Source organism: Carassius auratus, chromosome 27 (genome assembly GCF_003368295.1).
Source record: "Carassius auratus strain Wakin chromosome 27, ASM336829v1, whole genome shotgun sequence".
Classification (NCBI taxonomy): Eukaryota; Metazoa; Chordata; class Actinopteri; order Cypriniformes; family Cyprinidae; genus Carassius; species Carassius auratus.
In genome coordinates this window covers 10,010,798-10,030,412 of record NC_039269.1, presented here as the reverse complement: position 1 = coordinate 10,030,412, position 19,615 = coordinate 10,010,798, and the positions used below count along the sequence as shown (strand labels likewise).

At 40.4% G+C, this 19,615-nt stretch overlaps 1 protein-coding gene across 3 annotated transcripts in view; it reads right to left on the bottom strand.

Moving 5' to 3' along the window:
- The window catches only part of astn1 (astrotactin 1), a 259,446-nt gene that overhangs the window by 66,706 nt on the left and 173,125 nt on the right, over positions 1-19,615 (bottom strand). For all 3 annotated transcript variants that reach the window (XM_026205809.1, XM_026205810.1, XM_026205811.1), the window contains 2 exons: positions 5,000-5,104; positions 2,548-2,736 (listed from right to left, as the gene is read on the bottom strand). In XM_026205809.1, coding sequence (XP_026061594.1) covers positions 2,548-2,736; positions 5,000-5,104 — 294 coding nt within the window. The remainder of the gene's footprint in view (positions 1-2,547; positions 2,737-4,999; positions 5,105-19,615) is intronic.

Here is a 19,615-nt window from a genome sequence, read left to right as displayed (position 1 = left end):
TGGGTCGAGTGTCGATGGCAGGCTCCCCTAGCTCCCTGCTCTGGGTCTTGGCTAACACACTAGTTACAAAGTGACAATGAGGTGTGGGACAGGGGCAGGGTCTAGCCAGCTTGAATAGGAATTCAATTCCTTAATTTATATCTGTAATTATAGGTGGATTTGTCAAGGTAAAAAAAAAAAATGACTGGGTAGAGTGAGTTTGTGTAGGTTGAGTTTCTCAAATATTCAGTTTCTCACCAATGATAAGTGCATAAAGCATCTAGCTTTCCCTGAAAGTGGTGCAAGAAAGTACAACACAAATCACCCGATTTATGTTGAATGATACTATAGTTTGGTGCCTGGATTCGTTTGTTCACCATGCTAAATAGTTCCTTAGGCCTATATTGTTAGCTTTGTTAATGATGCTGGAGATATAAGAAGAGCGGGCTGCATTAATGGTAGGGCCTTGCAAATAATTTAATGTGATTTAGTGCTGTAGTTCACTGACAAGCTTCTCAAAATCGCACTCATAATCATCAATGAATCGCAATTTTGCATAGCTCGTTAGTGAATTACTGCTCTGTGTAGTAAATGCTGCTCCATCTGAAAGCATGTGCTGGAGATTTATTACTAATCACATAGCTGGCTTTACTGACGAGATGCAGATAAAAATTTTTATTCAATTATTTGCAGAGTCCTAATACAAGGCAGTTTCAAAGTACTTAATATAGTCAGAATAAACAAGAAAATGGACAGTTAGACATGTTTTCCTGAAGATACGTTCATGCTGTCTACATTTTGCTTTCATAGCGCAAAACTCTGCATTAAAATAAGGAGAGGAGAGAGACATGGCACAACAGACCTGGTCCTAATTGGAGAATACCCATCTAAGATGTAAGCAATAAGAGAATGGTACATATCATGAATCATAGATGGACAGGTACAATTTTAAACTTCAGGAATTGTTCATTGAATAAATTATTTTCAATGCATTAAACAAAAAATATTAATCTCAGAAATAAACATGCTTTTTTTGACAGCCCTCAAATAATCAAACAAACAAACTATTTAATAAATGTGAATTGCACATCTCACATTATCTTGGAAAACCTTCTTCTGAGTGATTGTTTGACCTGACTAATTTGATCACATATGATGATCTTTTCAAGAAAGATCATTACTGCTGCCACTTGGCCTTTAACACAAAATGCTTTTAGCAGAATATGGACTACTCACAGACACATCAGATATAGATTTTCTAACCCCAACTAAAGACACTTGCACAAATGACACACAAAAGAGTGTTAGATTATCAAACTGCAGAGCACCTACAGCTTTTATTTTGCTCTCATTCGCCTTGAAAATTGAAGAGTACAGACTGAGGCCTCTATGCCTTGTCAGATGACCTTGGTGCCTATTTCATAAAGAAATGTCTGTGTGGATCACAATGTACTTTTTCATGTTCATAGTGCTGCTGTTTCATGAATGCCCAAAGCATTGTCAATAAACTAGCTATAAGCATAGAAAGCGAACCATCCTTGGCTAAGTCACTCTATAGACTGTCTAGGCCATCTCTAGAGATTCTTCTTCTGTTATTGTCACACTTTTGTTGTCTTAACAAATAAGTTCCGTCCTAAATGACCTTGTACATAAATATATATATATATGGGCTCAGCTGAGTGGAGCTGAAGCATAAAAACTAGATGAGCCTGCCCAGGGGCCTCCTGAGTGCGGAGCAGTGCTGGCCTGCATTCAGCTTTAGCCAGCCAGCCAGCCTTCTCACATCTGCCCTTGCCCCCTTTTATTGGCTGAACAGATGTGACCAACCTCCCAAGGGCTGTGTTGAGTTTTACTTCCTCAGCTCCTGTCCACATCCTCTCCAAAATGGATGTTACATTCTGACAAAACCAAACTTTGGTTGCACCGGGCCAAACCCCTAGAATATGCACATAACTACACAATAGTTTATTTTATTTTTTAATTGTTGTAATTATTATTTATTTAGCCATGCATAAATATTCAATTATTTACCATTGCATAATTTATGGACAGGCAAAATATTTTGCTCTGTTTATTTCCTCATGAAATTGAAAGGTTTATCACCTCATAAAATAAAATAAAACGGTGCACCAAAAGGTTAGAGAATTAGTTCTCTTCTCATTCACTAACTATGGGTAAAACCAATGTGTGTTCATGCAGAAAACATGATTTATCAATAAGGTAACACGTGTTCTATATTTAGGATAATATTTTCAACTAACTAATTAAATGTATTGAAAAATAAATATTGTAGGGTTATTTTTATTTCTACTACTACAACTACTACTACTATTACATAAACAAGCAACCATTACAGAAGTCAGATTATTATTATTATTATTATTATTATTATTAATAAAATACATAATTTGAAAACACTTCTTACTATTTACAAAACAAACATACAAACATACATACACCAGTGCACATTATGCAACTTGGAAGCACTTATTAGTAAATGCGATCCAATATATTATGATCTAAAGCAGCAAATTAAATCTTTTAAATTAGTATATATGTATAGCTTACCTTTGCTGATATCCTGGTATTCCAACCACAGCTGGCGCTGAACTTGCTTGTTGGGATACCATATGGTGCAGGATTCCTCAAAGCCATACACTGCCTCCTGGATAAAATGGTTGCCAAACTCTTTTAAAATGGACACAAAATCACTGCGCAAAGTGGCCCCATCCAGTGAATGAATTGCTGAACTGAAGGCTGAAAAAGGGTAAAAGAATGAGTCATTTAGTTGTGTGAGAGATCACATCAAACTTTACATTACATTCAATTTCACTTCAGTCTTTAAATTCATCTTAATTAAAAGCTGAAGCTGCATTATAAATCAAACAAAAGAGAAAATTGTTGAGCTGTGAAAATCACAGTTTTATTACTTGCTTGCTTATTTTCAGTACCGCTACAATACGCATTATAACTGGCTTTATAGTCGTTTTTTAATAAAGTTAAACATAATGCAGTGCACATGACAAAAAGGATGTGGGAAGAAAAAGAGTGTAAACATGATCTGTCAGCATGTGAAATGTTATCTGGGGAAACAAGGGAAGGATAAACAACAAGGCCTTGGAAAGGTGTTGAATGCTTTTGTGTAGGCTGATGTCTAACCTTTTAAAAACTTTTATTACTATTGTTTTTGTTTTGTTTTTTCAATATCCATCAAAATAATTAAAATAAGCTTCTAGTCACAGAATATACATTTCCCTGCAGTACTTTAGAATATAAAGTAATTGTTTCCATGTACTTTTGCAAAAGTACTGAAGACCTCTGAAACTTTTGTCAGACAGTAGAACTGGTTTGCATGTTAACAAACTGTCATTTAATAAAAATGTTTCATGTGGGTATTCACAGAATTCACAGAGGAACAATCCTTTATTTCAACGCAATGTTTTAATATCTTGTACAAACTGAATAAATAAATAAAATAACATTTTGCAATAATAATACATTTTGCATTATTCCACTTCCTCTTATGACCTTCATGTCCATGTTTTAAATTGACCTCAAGTTAGAAGATGCAGGAAGTTTAGGGGGAAAAGTTGTAAAAAAAAAATTAATTGAAAATGTAAAAACTCAACTTCTCATTCATATGAAAAATGAATCCTTTAATGGTAATGGGACGTGAAAAGAGGGAACTGGTGCAAGCCATATGAGAGCAAGGAAATCAAATTTTTAAGGCCATTCAGGCCATTCATTAACAGGGAGTATTTCTTATAAAACTGCACTTGGAATCTAACATCTGCTCATTGAACATACAGCGTTCATTAAACAAATGAAGTGAAGTCATTGAAAACAGATAAAGGCAAAAATAAATAAATAAATAAATAAAAACATAAATAAATAAATAATAGTTTGCCTCTTCGAATGCTGTCTTTTGTCTTGCTTGAAGTTGAAGTGTGTCATTTCTGCATCACTACCATCACAGAATAATAATAATAAAAAAAAAAAGTTCCCTGAATATTCCATTGCCATTGGTCGGCCCAGCAAAAAGCCTCAGCCCCAAACTCACACCACTGGTTGAGTAAATGTTGCTAGTTCAGGATGAAGAGTACCGTTATGATAGCACCAAAGTGTTTACAAAGAAATCAGCCTACAGATGGCTTTCTTATAGCTGTCTCTGAATATTAGGATGGGACAGTACAAAAAGTTATAAACTTCATCTTTAAATTCCCTGGTTTTAAATTAATCCCATCTGGGATCAACAGAGCACTGAGAACCACCATTTTTGCTTCACTACCAAACCAGCACAACTTATCTGTCATAGTGAGGGCTCATCAGTGAGATCAGACCAATCAAAATGTACAGCTGGCCTCAAACATCTTCCTGACTAACTGAATATATTGTACACTTGGTCATACATGTTTCTTGTCAAAGGGTTAGTTCAGCGAAAAATGACTTTATTCAGCATTGTCTTCTCTTCCGTGTCTGTTGTGAGCGAGTTCAAAACACAACAGTTCAATGATATCCGGTTCACGAACAAATCACTTGATGTAACCAGATCTTCTAGAACCAGTTCACCAAATCAAACTGAATCATTTGAAACGGTTCTCGTCTCCAATAAGCATTAATCCACAAATTACTTATGCTGTTAACTTTTTTAATGTGGCTCACACTCCCTCTGAGTTCAAACAAACCAATATCCCGAAGTAATTCATTTACTCAAACAGTACACTGACTGACCTGCTGTGAAGAGAGAACTGAAGATGAACACTGAGCCGAGCCAGATAATGAACAAAAAATTTAATTGTTCTCATGGACAGTATACCGTGCACACAGTTTCAATGGAGGGACTGAGAGCTCTCGGACTAAATCTAAAATATCTTAAACTGTGTTCCAAAGATGAATGGAGGTCTTACGGGTTTGGAACGACATGAGGGTGAGTTATTAATGACATAATTTTCATTTTTCGATGAACTAACCCTTTAATACTTAATACATCCATGTAAGTGGAAGATTGAGGGTGTTTTACCTTGGGAGAGGCTCCACTGATTGAGCTTCACATGGTACATAATGGACCGCAGCTTCCAGTGCTGGACCAGTGGATAACCAGTAACCTCACTGTAGTTTACCATACCTAAAATACACAGAAGATAAGAAACAGTCATGTTTTTGGAAGAGAAAAAAACAAATAAATAAAAATAAATAAATAAATAAATGAATGTTATTGTTCAACAAATTCATGGATTTCAAACAGAAACCGGAAGTTCTGGAAGGACAAATGTGTCCCTGAACCAAAAATAGCCAAAAATACATTGTATGGGTCAAAATGATTGAATTTTCTTTTATGCCAAAAATCACTGGGATATTTTTGATTAGATATTTGATTAGTAATATGCTAAGAAGTTCATTTGGACAACTTTAACTGGAAAATGGAAAAGCTTATTCATCAACTTTTAGATGAGGGATGAATTTTCTATTTCTATTAAAAAAAACAAAAAAACAATTAAGTCCCTTATGACTAGACAATTGTTATTGCTAGACAATTTCAAAGAAATAGCAAGTAACAGAATTAAGCATGAAATATTTAAGAAAGACTGAAACAGTATTTTCTTGTAAATTTACTCCATCAAGCTTTGTTTTATTGATACTATATATATATATATATATATATATATATATATATATATATATATTTATATATATATATATATATATATATATATATATATATAAATTTATTTATTTATTTTTTAACAGAGTAAAAGAGATTGTCCCTCGTTCAACAATATTTTGACCCGTTTTCCTGGAATAAAAAGATTGTACATTTTATATTACTTAATAGCTTTTCAAGATTGTGTTAGCATACAGATAATCTCAAAGCTAACACACATGGACTAAAAGCGAGCAAACTTTAATTATAATTACACTAGTTCTTTAAAAATAAATGTATGTTTATGAAACTAACGGGGTCTGCTTTTTGCTGTGTTGACAGCTGACGCTGAGTAAATGTGACTGTGAATTCCTTAATACACTGACAATCACAGTATGAAATGATTTTTAGAATAGTGTTTGCTAATCTGAACCTTGCTCAATTGGGTACATTCTCTGCATTTCATGAGCGCATGACTGCATCGCTGCAAAGTGTACCCTGATCTGCTGTTGCTCCGAAATCACAGTATTTGGATTACACAGAATGAAATGAGGCACAAAAAACAAACAGTTTTCTGTCAGTTCTAAAATGAGTCCTGAAAATGAAAGCACTGACTTGAAACTAAAATAATAATACAGGATTTCTGATACATTTCTACACACTGAGAATAAATCACACTTGCTAATACTGGAGGATTATCTTAAAGTACGAAAATGAAATTTGTTATGTCAAAAGATAACAGTGTTTCCTAGAAGATTCTTACCACAGAGGATTACCATAGTATTATTAATAGAAGACACGGAGTAGCTCAGCAGAATTGTGTGAATGAAATCCATTGCGGCATTTTTCATTTATCATCCCAACTCTCTTCAACATATGAGCCGTCGCTTTTTTTACCCTTGGTTACCCTGTGAGCTAAAATCTCACATATCGCCATATGTTGAGCAGGCGTTGTAATCAATCATCTCGTCTCCTACAGCAACAGTCAGCCATGCCTTGCCTTGCCATCTAGGGACAACACAGCCATGTTTCAATTTAACCTCACCTTAATATATAGCACATCTGGCTGATCGCACAAATTCAAAGCATATCCGGTCTGCAACATGAAGGCTAGGCATAAGAGCATATAGCTTTATAAACTACTAACACGTCTTTAGAACTAAACCCTTTCTGTTCTGTCTGTAAAAAAAAAAAAAAGAAGAAACAAAAAAAAAGGAAATCCTCTTGACATTATCATGGATTTGCTTCGCTGAATCATTTTAGACCAGCGCTAACATACCAATGATGGATTTGCAGAAATAATGAATTCATAATATCTGTAAGCTCTTGATAGGAGAGATCCCATTATAAACAGAGCACAGGTGCCAGAGACAAAAGCACTCCATCATCAGCTCAAAGCCTTTTGTCTTAATGAGCGGGACATTCTTGGACTCTTAATGAGAAAGACGACACAGAGTGTGTTTACAAGTTCACTGGAAAATGAAAATTAAGTCATTAATAACTCACTATCATGTTGTTCCGAACCTGTAAGACCTCCGTTCAACTTCAGAACACAGTTTAAGATATTATAAGATATTTTAGATTTAATCCGAGAGTCAAGAACCGGTTGCATCGGTTTTCGGATCACCAGTACACTGAACCAAGAAAAGTTTCTGTCGGATGAGTCTGAATCGAGAACTGAGTAGCTGATGATTCTGCGCATGCAATGACGTCATTACGTTGGGCCCAAAAGAACCGGTGAACCGTTTTATTTCAACCAGTTTATTGAAGTGAACTGTCCAAAAGAACCGGTTCGTGGAAAATAACTGAACTTCCCATTACTACTGGTAAGCCGAAAACCGATGCAACCGGTTCTTGACTCGAGAACGAGTCAATCTTTCGTTCGTTATCTGGATCGACTTGTTGTTCATCTTCAGTTCTATCTTCACAGCACTTCCTTTTTTTTGTACTATTTGAGTAAATTAATTACTCCGGGATATTGGTTTGTTTTAACTCAGAGGGAGTGTTAGCCACATTAAAAAAGTTAACAGCATAAGTAATTTGTGGATTAATGCTTACTGGAGGCGCAAACTGTTTCAAACGATTCAGTTCAATTTGGTGAACTGGTTCAAGAAGAACCAGTTAAATCGAATGATCTGTTCGTGAACTGGACATCAGTACACTGCAGTATTGTGAACACACTCACAATAGACCCAGAAGAGAAGACAATGCTGAATAAAGTTCGTAGTTTTTGCTATTTTTGGACCAAAATTTATTTTCGATGCTTCAACAAATTCTAGTATACCGTACAGACATTTTCAATGGAGGGACAGAAAGCTCTCGGACTAAATCTAAAATATCTTAAACTGTGTTCTGAAGATGAATGGAGGTCTTACGTGTTTGGAACGACATGAGGGTGATTCATTAAAGACATACTTTTAATTTTTGGGTGAACTAACCCTTTAATGTTATAAAGGTTATATAACAATGACTTGAGCTATCAAGCTTCTTTTTTCAGGTATTATTTTGTATTATATAGTAAATGTATGTTGTACATGTATACACACTTACTGACTCACTAAATCAGTTGAACAAAGAGCACGATTCATTTTAAGCATAACACCTTCAAATCCATACGCTCCTGTGCTCTCTGGGGCAGACGGCTTTCTGACACGAAGCACAAATGTGATGAATAAGCTCCTAAATGCGCTGCTCTTGCACTATCCTCACCTTGTGCAGTTCCCACTTAAAACAATCTAAAAGAGAACCCGTGTGCCCCTGTAGAGTGCGGCAGTGTCAGAGCAGAGCGCGTCAGAGTTTAGATAAATAATAACAAGTGCCGAGCATACAGCCCCTCTTTTCTTTCTACTCTGCTAAAACCCTCAGTTTCAGAGGGCCACGTCTCCTTTTTACCCCATAGGCGCCTTGCTCTCACTGTCTGGCAGAATGATTAATATGACTGAACTTCACATCGCAAACACAAGTTCAGAGGCTGGAGTCATCTTTGCCATTCTGCTGCATGCCTTTAGGTGGTGACATCATTAGCGGGGAATGATCATGCAGGCAGACAATCAAGGCCCAGGCTATAACATTTGAATATGAAAGAAAAAAAAAACAAGAAAAAAAAAAAAAAACAAGCCTTAAATAAACACACACTGAACAAATATACACAAACATATGCACACTGTCAGACATATATCAAAGTGACTAGACAAGAGAAATCGTAATATCAAATTGCACGCACTCTACGCCCTGAACAGTGGAGCGACAGCCCATAACTCATGAAGGTGTGGGCAAATCTTGCTGTTTAAAATCCCTTCACTGGGAGATTCACAGTGACAACCACTGTTAGAAGACATTGTATGGCTCATGAAACCCCATTAACAACTGCACCCTGAGTTCACTCTTGGATGAGCGAAGGAACGGATGACTACAGGGGAAATGATTGAAGATTGGCACATACCTCAGATCGCAACAGGCTTATCTAATAGAGGGCTAATGGTAAAGCTGTGAAGTAGACTCAAACTCAGCACACTGATAAGAGTACAAGGTAAAAAACAAAACCTTTCATGTGGTAACATTAACATAACATGGTTTTAAGCAAAAACAGTGGTAACTTATGGCAATTTATTTCAAAGACCAATTCTCACTATTAACTAGTTGGTTAACATGCAAAGAACTGGTACTATATATTGGCTGTTTATTAGTACTTATAAATCACATATTAATGCCTTATTATTCTGCATGGTCATATTTTATATCTCTTAATACTACTCCATAACTATATTTAACATCTACCTTACTAACTATTAAAGGAAAAAATTATTCAGAAAAATTCTGTCATTAATTATTCACCTTCTAGTCATTCCAAATCCTTAAAACCTTTGTACATCTTTGGAACACAAATTAAGATATTTTTGATGAAATCCAAGAGCTTTCTGATCCTCCATAGACAGCAGCAGAACTACCATATTAAAGGCCCAGAAAGGTAGTAAGGACATTGTTAAAATAGTCAATGTGACATAAGTGGGTTCAATCGTTATTTTATGAAGCTACACGAATACATTTAATGCGCAAAGAAAACAAAAATAACTAATTTATTCAACAATTTCTTTTCAATTTCTTTTGAACAACTGATGTCACATGGACTATTTTAATTCTGCGCCTTGAATGTGGTAGTACATTGCTGTCTATACAGGGTCAAAAGGCTCTCAGATTTCATCAAAAATATCTTAATTTGTGCTCTGAATATGAACAAAGGTCTTACAGGTTTGGAACGACATGAGGGTGAGTAATTAACAATCTGCACGCTAAGTGTCAAAACTATATTTTATTACAGAAACAATGCAGTATTTTACACAATAGTTACTATTGCTAATATTGCTGTTAAATGAAATGTTAACATCTAGACATGCACACATACCAAAACATGGCATACAAAAATTAACAAAACAAACAACGATTTCAATTAACCAGTATAACCTGAAATGTTCAGAAAACCTAAACATGCACATCATAATGGGACCTACACTGTCTCTGCACATCATGATGGGTGTCACGAATACGAACCCCGTGAGTCCCACCAGAGGCCAGCAGAGGGTACCATCACCCGAATACTGACACCTACAGGCATCCAAACACTCACTTACACTGATACTCACTATATTACCCATCAGCCCCGTACATTGGACTGATCACCGGCCAGGTGTTCCATATCAGAGACTGCCATATAAGCCAGACCTTTGCGTCACCTCATTGCGAAGTCTTGTTTCTGCCACAGCTAACATTTCTGAGCGTTCTACCCTGTCTTGCTATCCCAGTTGCCAAACCCTTGTTGTTTATCGACCCTAGAACCTTTGCTGCCTACCTTTGAACCCAGATTGTTATACGGACTGTGATACTTGCTTGTTACCCCGACCCACTGCTTGGTATTGACTACGATTCTGATATCTCTATTATACTGTGTTTGCTGATCCTGACCCTTCGCCTGTACGACTACGAGTGTTCTAATAAAAGCTTGCATATGGATCCCATGTCGAGTCAGTCATCGTTACAGAAGACTTCGCCAGGACAAGATCCAGCAGCCTATGAACATCTCTGCACCAACCTGGCAGCTCAGGCAAGTCAGATCGCTGCTAATCAGCAACAGTTAAATCGTCTTACCGCCGTCACGGAGGAATTGGTGAAGGCTATTCAGAATCTCCATAGTCCTGTTGTCACGACACCCGCGCCACCAGCGGCCGCCATTGCACATGCGGTTCCCACGCCCTCTCAGATTAACCCACGACTGGCTTTTCCTGAGAAATTCGACGGTGACCCTAACAAATGTAAAGGCTTCTTACTACAATGTTCGCTGTTTGTGGAACAACAACCCATGCTCTATTCCACTGACAACATTAAGGTTGCCTTTGTTTGCTCGTTGTTAACCGGAAGGGCTCTTGACTGGATTACCGCTGTATGGTGCACGGATGGATCATCCTTCTCCTCCTTCAACGATTTCCTCACACGCTTCCGTGAGGTTTTCGATCATCCCAAGGAGGGAAAGAGTGCTGGCGAACGCTTGCTAGAGCTCTCTCAGGGGAGATCTTCAGCTGCTGAGTATGCTATGAACTTCCGCACATTGGCAGCACAAACGACCTGGGTGAGTGACACCTTAAAAGTTCTGTTTCGAAAGGGTTTAAGTCATGAATTACAAGCTGAACTAGCATGTCGAGATGAGGGGAGGAGTTTGAACGATTTCATCGAGTTGACGATAGCAATTGACAATCTGCAACGTTCACGTAAACCCCGCTCTCATGTCAGTACTGTCATTAGAGCAGCTCAGTCTGTCGAGGACTCTGAACCCATGCAAGTTAATACCTATCATCTCTCATCTGAGGAGAAGAATCGTCGCTTGGCAAATCGTCTATGTCTGTATTGCGGATCCCCAGGTCATCAACGAGCCAACTGTCCTTCACGTCCCTCATCTGTCTCGTCCAAATTGGTGAGTGAATCCTTACACTCTCTTCATCCAGTAAACTGTGTGATTGTACCCCTGAAGCTAACCATTAACAACGTTCAAGTGACCACATTTGCTTTACTGGATTCTGGAGCGGCTGGGAATTTCATGTCAGCTGAGTTTGCAAGAACAAACAAAGTATCGTTAATACCATGTGCTAACTCTCTGTCTGTAGCTACCATAGATGGTCGTCCCCTGGGAACTGGTATCATCACTCACCTTACACAAAGTCTATCCGTCACAGCCGGTTTACTGCACCAGGAGGTCATTCAGTTCTACGTTCTGCCCACGTCTAATACACCCATAATTCTGGGACTACCATGGCTGAGACTGCACGATCCGCTAGTATCATGGAGGGAAGGTCAGATATTAAAGTGGAGCACTAAATGTCAAACAAAATGTCTATCTACCATTTCTCCTCTTCCAGTGCGCTCGTTGGCGATTAACAAGGAGTCATTCGAGGTTCCCAACCTACCAGCGGAATATCACGACCTCAAGGCAGCATTCAGCAAAACCCAAGCAAACACCTTACCACCTCATCGACCCCATGACTGTGCTGTTGATCTTCTACCAGGTCACAATCCACCCAAGGGTCGTGTGTTCCCACTGTCACTCCCAGAATCCGAAGCCATGACTAAATACATCAAGGAGGAGTTGGAGAAAGGCTTCATACGTCCTTCCACTTCCCCTGCATCCGCTGGTTTCTTCTTCGTCAAAAAGAAGGATGGCAGTTTGAGACCCTGCATTGATTACCGTGGTCTCAACGAGATCACGGTGAAGTACCGTTATCCCCTTCCCCTGGTTCCAGCTGCATTAGAACAACTTCGCACAGCTCAATACTACACCAAGCTTGACTTACGCTGTGCTTACAACCTGATTCGCATCAGAGAGGGTGACGAGTGGAAGACGGCCTTTTCTACAACCAACGGGCACTATGAATACCGGGTTATGCCGTTTGGACTGGTCAATAGTCCGTCCATTTTCCAGGCGTTCATTAATGATGTCTTCAGGGACATGCTGAACAAGTTTGTTGTGGTCTACATTGACGATATTCTCATCTACTCCAATACCCTACAGGATCATATTCAACACGTCAGAACTGTGCTACAGCGCCTCGTCGAACATCAACTGTACGCCAAAGCCGAGAAGTGTGAGTTTCACACCACATCCACTACCTTCCTGGGTTATGTCATCAGTCCGGGGGGAGTTGCCATGGACGACAGTAAGGTCTCTGCTGTACTCAAGTGGCCAGAGCCTCAGACTCTTAAGGAGCTACAACGGTTCCTGGGATTCGCCAATTTCTACAGACGCTTTATCAGAAATTTCAGTACAGTCGTCAGTCCTCTCACTTCCATGATCAAAAGAGGTACACATCGTCTCACCTGGGCCGAGGCCTCCCGTCAAGCCTTTAAGGAATTAAAGGAACGCTTTGTCACCGCTCCTATCCTGCATCACCCTGACCCCTCTCTTCCCTTCTTAGTCGAAGTTGACGCTTCCAATACTGGCATTGGGGCCGTTCTCTCACAGCGACCAGGCCCTCAGGAGAGACTTCATCCCTGTGCTTTCTACTCCCACAAGCTCAACCCAGCGGAGAGGAATTATGATGTGGGAGATAGAGAACTGTTAGCCATGAAGGCAGCGTTTGAAGAGTGGAGACATTGGCTCGAAGGGGCTATTCATCCTTTCACCGTCTTTACGGATCATAAAAATCTGGAATACCTACGCTCCGCCAAGAGACTCAACCCACGCCAAGCCAGATGGTCCTTGTTCTTCTCCCGGTTCCAGTTCAATGTCACTTATCGCCCAGGTTCCAAGAATACTAAAGCCGATGCTTTGTCACGTATCCATGATGACGACCCCTCCATCTCAGTCCCCGAACGCATATTGCCCTTCCATGTGGTGGTTGCTCCCATCCAGTGGGATATCATGACTCTTATAGAACAACACAATTCACAAGAAGCACCACCAGCCGCCTGTCCACCGGATAAAACCTACGTACCTGCCCCTCACCGTGATCAGGTCCTGAGTCATATTCACTGTCTTCCTGCCTCTGGTCACCCCGGCATCACAGCCACACTCCATCTCCTCAAGAACCGCTTCTGGTGGGAGACCATTAACCCCGACACTATTAAATTCATTCAGAACTGTCAGACGTGTAACATGCACAAAACCCCTCGTCAACTGCCAGCTGGACTCCTTCAACCTCTTCCTATCCCTCAATGACCCTGGTCACACCTTGCCATAGACTTCATCACAGACTTACCCCTATCCCAAGGGAAACACGGTCATACTCACGATCATCGATCGATTCTCCAAGGCTTGTCGCCTCATACCTCTACCCAAACTCCCTACTGCTCTTCAGACCGCCGAACTCCTGTGTAATTGGGTGTTCAGGTTTTACGGCATACCTGATGACATCGTTTCGGATAGAGGCCCTCAGTTCACCTCTCGTTTATGGAAGGATTTCTTTCAAGCCCTAGGGGTCAACGTAAGTCTCACGTCTGGCTATCACCCCGAGGCCAATGGTCAAGTGGAACGCCTCAACCAGGAGCTCACTCGGTTCCTCCGCTCCTACTGCAGCTCCCATCAAGAGGACTGGTCTCGTTTTCTCCTATGGGCCGAATATGCACAGAACTCTCTGATCAAGCCTTCCACTGGAATCACCCCCTTCAAATGCGTTCTAGGGTACCAACCACCCATGTTTCCCATGTCAGGTGAACCCACCAATGTTCCCGCTGTTACTGATTGGCTTCAACGAAGCGAGGACACATGGAATCAGGCCCACGTACACCTTCAACAAGCTGTACGGCGCCTGAAGGAACAGGCCGACCGTCGTCGACGCCCTGGACACACTTACCAACCTGGTCAATGGGTCTGGCTGTCCACCAGAGACCTTCGGATGAGATTGCCATGCCGAAAGTTAAGTCCTAGGTACGTGGGTCCATTCAAAATCACACAACAAATCACTCCTGTGTCATTCCGCCTTGCTTTGCCTGACACATATCGTATTTCTCCTACTTTCCACATGTCACTGCTCAAGCCCGCTGCTGCCCCTGAGGAGGAGGGTGAGGGGAGGTCCCGTGAGCAGAGTCCCCAACCGGTTCAGGTGGAGAGCGAGGAGACCTATCAGGTGCGAGAGCTGCTTGATTCAAGACGTCGGGGACGAGTTCTCCAATACTTGGTTGACTGGGAGGGGTACGGTCCAGAGGAACATTCCTGGGTCAATGCTGAGGACATTCTTGACCCCAACTTAACCACTGATTTCCATAGAGAACATCCAGAGAAACCGGCCCCTCGACCTCGAGGAAGACCCCGACGTCGCCCTCCACCTCACGCCAGGAGGCGTTCGCAGGGAGGGGGCTCTGTCACGAATACGAACCCCGTGAGTCCCTCCAGAGGCCAGCAGAGGGTACCATCACCCGAATACTGACACCTACAGGCATCCAAACACTCACTTACACTGATACTCACTACATTACCCATCAGCCCCGTACCTTGGACTGATCACCGGCCAGGTGTTCCATATCAGAGACTGCCATATAAGCCAGACCTTTGCGTCACCTCATTGCGAAGTCTTGTTTCTGCCACGGCTAACATTTCTGAGCGTTCTACCCTGTCTTGCTATCCCAGTTGCCAAACCCTTGTTGTTTATCGACCCTAGAACCTTTGCTGCCTACCTTTGAACCCAGATTGTTATACGGACTGTGTATGACCATGTCGAGTCAGTCATCGTTACAATGGGATAGGAGAAAGTATTTAGCCCATTGGAGTCAATTAACACGTATACTTGTTGATGAGCGTGAGCGTTGATGAGCGTTGATTAGCGTTATGAGGCATTTTCTCCTGATAACCCCGAAAATAACTTAAATTACACTTTCAATTTTGATCGTACAGATAAGAGCAATACATCAATCAAATCTGTAAAGGGTCTACTTTTTAGTATATAGACATAATAACAACAAGACTTTGCACATTTATAAAATAAAGATAACAAACAAGGTGTGCAGCCTTTGTCTGCGTTGATCTTCATTTACAAACGCGTCATTAAAATGAACTTTAACTCAGTGAATACTCAACAAAGAGACTTGAGAGAGATATTTATAGAAAGCTTGGCATGTCTACTTTAAAACTCAACAAGTGCTGCCGAAAACAAATACTCTGTGATAAAGTAATCCATATGAAAACAATGCGATGTCCGTTTTTCACGTCTCCCTTCATTATTTCTAATGCGACCACTACCCCGCACTGAACACCCTATTCAGATTATAATGTTTCACTTAAGCATGGGCCTTGAATACCCCCACACGACAGAAGAAAATGCAGCGAGACTGTTCTTCAAGTTTTTTTTATTTTACTCTTTGCTTCACGATGAGAGGAATAAGACATAATTCACCCCAAAAAGTTGTGATGTGGATTACCTCAGGATTTGAGATTTGGATTTCCTCAGAAAAAAAGAACGAAGTGCTTTATTCAGCAGAGATCATAAACATGATTAAGTATCTTTTTATTTATTCATATACTTGTACAGGTTTGCACATAATGTGTAAACATTTAACTAGTTAGACTTTTTCCATCCAAACTATAATTCCTGACTAAATGTATAATCAAGTGAAACATTATGAAGTTTCAATAACAATATACACTACTACTGTAGGTAAGGAATGCATATTGTCATTCCTTACCTACTTATTTGTATTTTTTATCTTTTATTATGTGTTTTTTGTTCTGTTGCTGTCATTCTGTTGTACTTAATTTTTATTTATTTATGTATGTATTTTGTAGAAAATCAGATTGTTAAAAGGATTTCTGAAGTATTGTGTGACTACACTCGCAAGTGAATATTAAATTATGTTGTGGGATAATTAAATATATTCTAAATAAACTACAAACATAAAATCTATACATTTTTTTGTCCTCACAATATTTCTTGTAACTCTTCCCTCTCAGTCACAAACCTGACTGTGAGGCTCATTATGCAGCTCATTATGCAGGTCTTTGTCTTCTCAGGTGTAAATCACAGGTATATTCATGATAGTTGATGCCTACTCGCATGACTTTTACAAACAAAAAGTGTCTCAGGAAATTTAAATCAATATATTGTTTTCTGTGAGTGAGTAAACAAGATGATTTTCACATAATTTAGAAAGACAAATTCTAGGCTACCAGCTCCAGTTCTCAAAAGTCCCGGGGACTGTATGTGTTTTATGGCCTTATTCAAGTGATTTAACCTTTTTAGTTTTTCACTAACCATGCATAAATTGTTTATTTCTCAAAAACACAATCATGTACATACATGCTGCTCACACATTATTATAGCTCAGTTTGTGCTGGTTACAGTTTAGATGTTTATAAGCAACTGAAAAAAAAACACAAATATCAGGGCATGACAGAATTTCTCCGGGCCCCCACACACCCTTAGACCTCAGATGGCTAACATTGAACTTGTACACGTCTTCTTTAACACCCTTTGTGTAAACAAATGTAAAAATTACAAATCCTATCCATCGTTCAAGTGAGCCATCTTTTCATTTGAGAAACTGACAGAACTTTTTTTTTTTTTTTTTTTAAGAAAAAAAAAAAATCACAAAGATATCAAATTTTCAGCAGCACAAGCACACATGTGAAATTAAATGACTGTGCAGTCTGCGTTCTTGTGTGCTGTCAATAATGCTGTGAGGTGTAAATATGTGAAAACACAATAGTCAAATGTTTCTGCTTATTATAGTTCCTTAGTGACATTTAAAGGACATATTTTGTCTGACATTTACCACCCTTCAAATTAGCATACATGAAGGACGTATGCATCTGAGAGCATCCTGTAATTGAGTCAAAAAGTCATGCAAATGAATTAACACAGTAAACAATTTGGCCAACAGGACACTATCCGTCAAGAGGATCTATCTGTTCCAAATATAGATGTTCGAGGAGGAGCGGACACTTCTTAAAAGATCAAGGTGACACACTTTCCCTCTCAGCCTTACTGAGGGACGTCTCTATCAGATAGCTGCCTCTGTGCTTTACTGGTCACTGGGCCATATGCTGCCATTTTAATTGAGAGGGACTTTGGGAGAGGGACTATGTGCTCCAGAATGAATCACTGCCACTCAGACTGATGTCAGTGATCAACAAAGGCTTTCCAAACCAGCAAGACCACAGGGAGAATGGATGTTGACACCACCACTGCTGCCTGTATCCTTAACTAGACATGAACCTATGCACATAAGTTCCTTCTTTCATACAACTCATTGCCCTAGAACTTCCAGATCCCCATAGATGCCAAAATTGGAGTGTTTGCATCGGTCACAGGCATCTAAGGGGCCACCCGTGAAGGATCCAGGGCCCATGCTGTGGCACCCACTGTATTAATTATCACATCTAATGTTGTCGGCTAATTAATTGACGTTTACAGCAGGAAATGGCTCCAGCAATTCTATGCAATTAATCAGTGTCAAAGAATAAATTAAACCCCAAATGTTATTACCATTGAGGAATTGAATTTTAATGGGGCTTCTTTTTTTCTTAAAAAGAAGTTATGGATTTATTCCACATTTTCATCAACAACTGATGAGTGGATATAGTAAAGTTGTGTAGATGATGGTTGAAATAAATGTAAAATGTCTGTAATTCCATCCACAAAAATGGCAAAAAGATTATTTATTAATTAGGAGATGCAATTAGTAGCAAAGAGGTGCAAGTTCCTACATTCTGTAGAATGTTCACGCACAACTGGATTCCAGTTTGCATAATTATAGAATAATTATCAGTGATGTTCGTGAACTGCTCAGCTCAACTTGTAACACAAGCTGGTGTAATATGAGGGACGAAAATGTCACATTTGCCTTAGCAACCGTGCTGGAGTTTTTTAAGTTTAAGAACAAGTCACAAGATTGTGAAGAATGTCTTCAAATACAGCAGAACAGGCAAAGCTGTTTTTACTCTCCGATTTATTTTGAATTGAAATGAACTAGTAGAGGAGGGTATAATTTTCTTGGCATTTGACAAGTTCAGCGTTACGGCAGACTGAAATTCCACATTCGTATATTAATAAGAGACTGATGAAGCAGACTAAACAAGCAGCAAAACTATAACAACATGCTGTCGCAGAAAGGCATAAACAATAAATAAACAAAGATGAAAAGGAAATGTGATGTATTCTGGCATCACATATATCAATTAAACATGAACTTCACATATCATCCATAGGCTCTGGTAGACATCAGCTAAAAAAAAAAAAAAAAAAAAATTATATATATATATTGTCACGGGAGGAGCACAAGACAGACACAGTGGGCGTGGCGTCAGGCCTCGGAGAGGCTTTTATTAACAGAAATCATAAAACAAAGGGAATAAAAGTGGCCAAAGGGGGAAAGTGTCCAAAATAACAGGGAATCTGGTGTCCTCGTTGTGCTGCAGGGTTTGTGTGGGTCGGGCAGTGTTCATCAAGGAAGGGTCCAGGCAAGGGGCGGAGTCCGGCGGCCGCACGCGCTCCCCTCCTTGGTCCGGGGCGCGAGGGGCGGCGGCTTCTCCTAGCGGCCGCGTCTCTCTCGTTGGCCGCGGCGCTGGTAGGGGATGGACGGCCCGGCATCCTGGCCCGTCGGCCGTGTATACGGGTGCGGTTCCCATCCGGATCGCGGGTCCGGCAGCTCACGTCTTGGTGGCGCGGGAGTCCCTCAACGCACCCTTCCTGGACCCACGAGGACACCAGTGTGCATGCACGGGCAAGAGACCGGTCTCTTGAGGAGAGGCGCGTTGGGCTTTTAAACAGCGGCGGTAATGAGGCTCCACTTCCTTCAGGTGTGCCCCATCACACGCCGCCAGCCCTGACTCGTCCAGCGCCCCTCCTCTCACACACCCACTCCAGTCGGGAGCCTGGTGAAGGGCGGCGATTTAGGACGGGGTGCCGGTGATAATCAGGGAGGAGGCAGCTGACTCGTCACATTCCCCCTCCCAAGCGACATCCCCGTCATCAGGGCGCCGCCCACACGGGAGTGCTACCATCCTCAACCAGGCTCCAAACG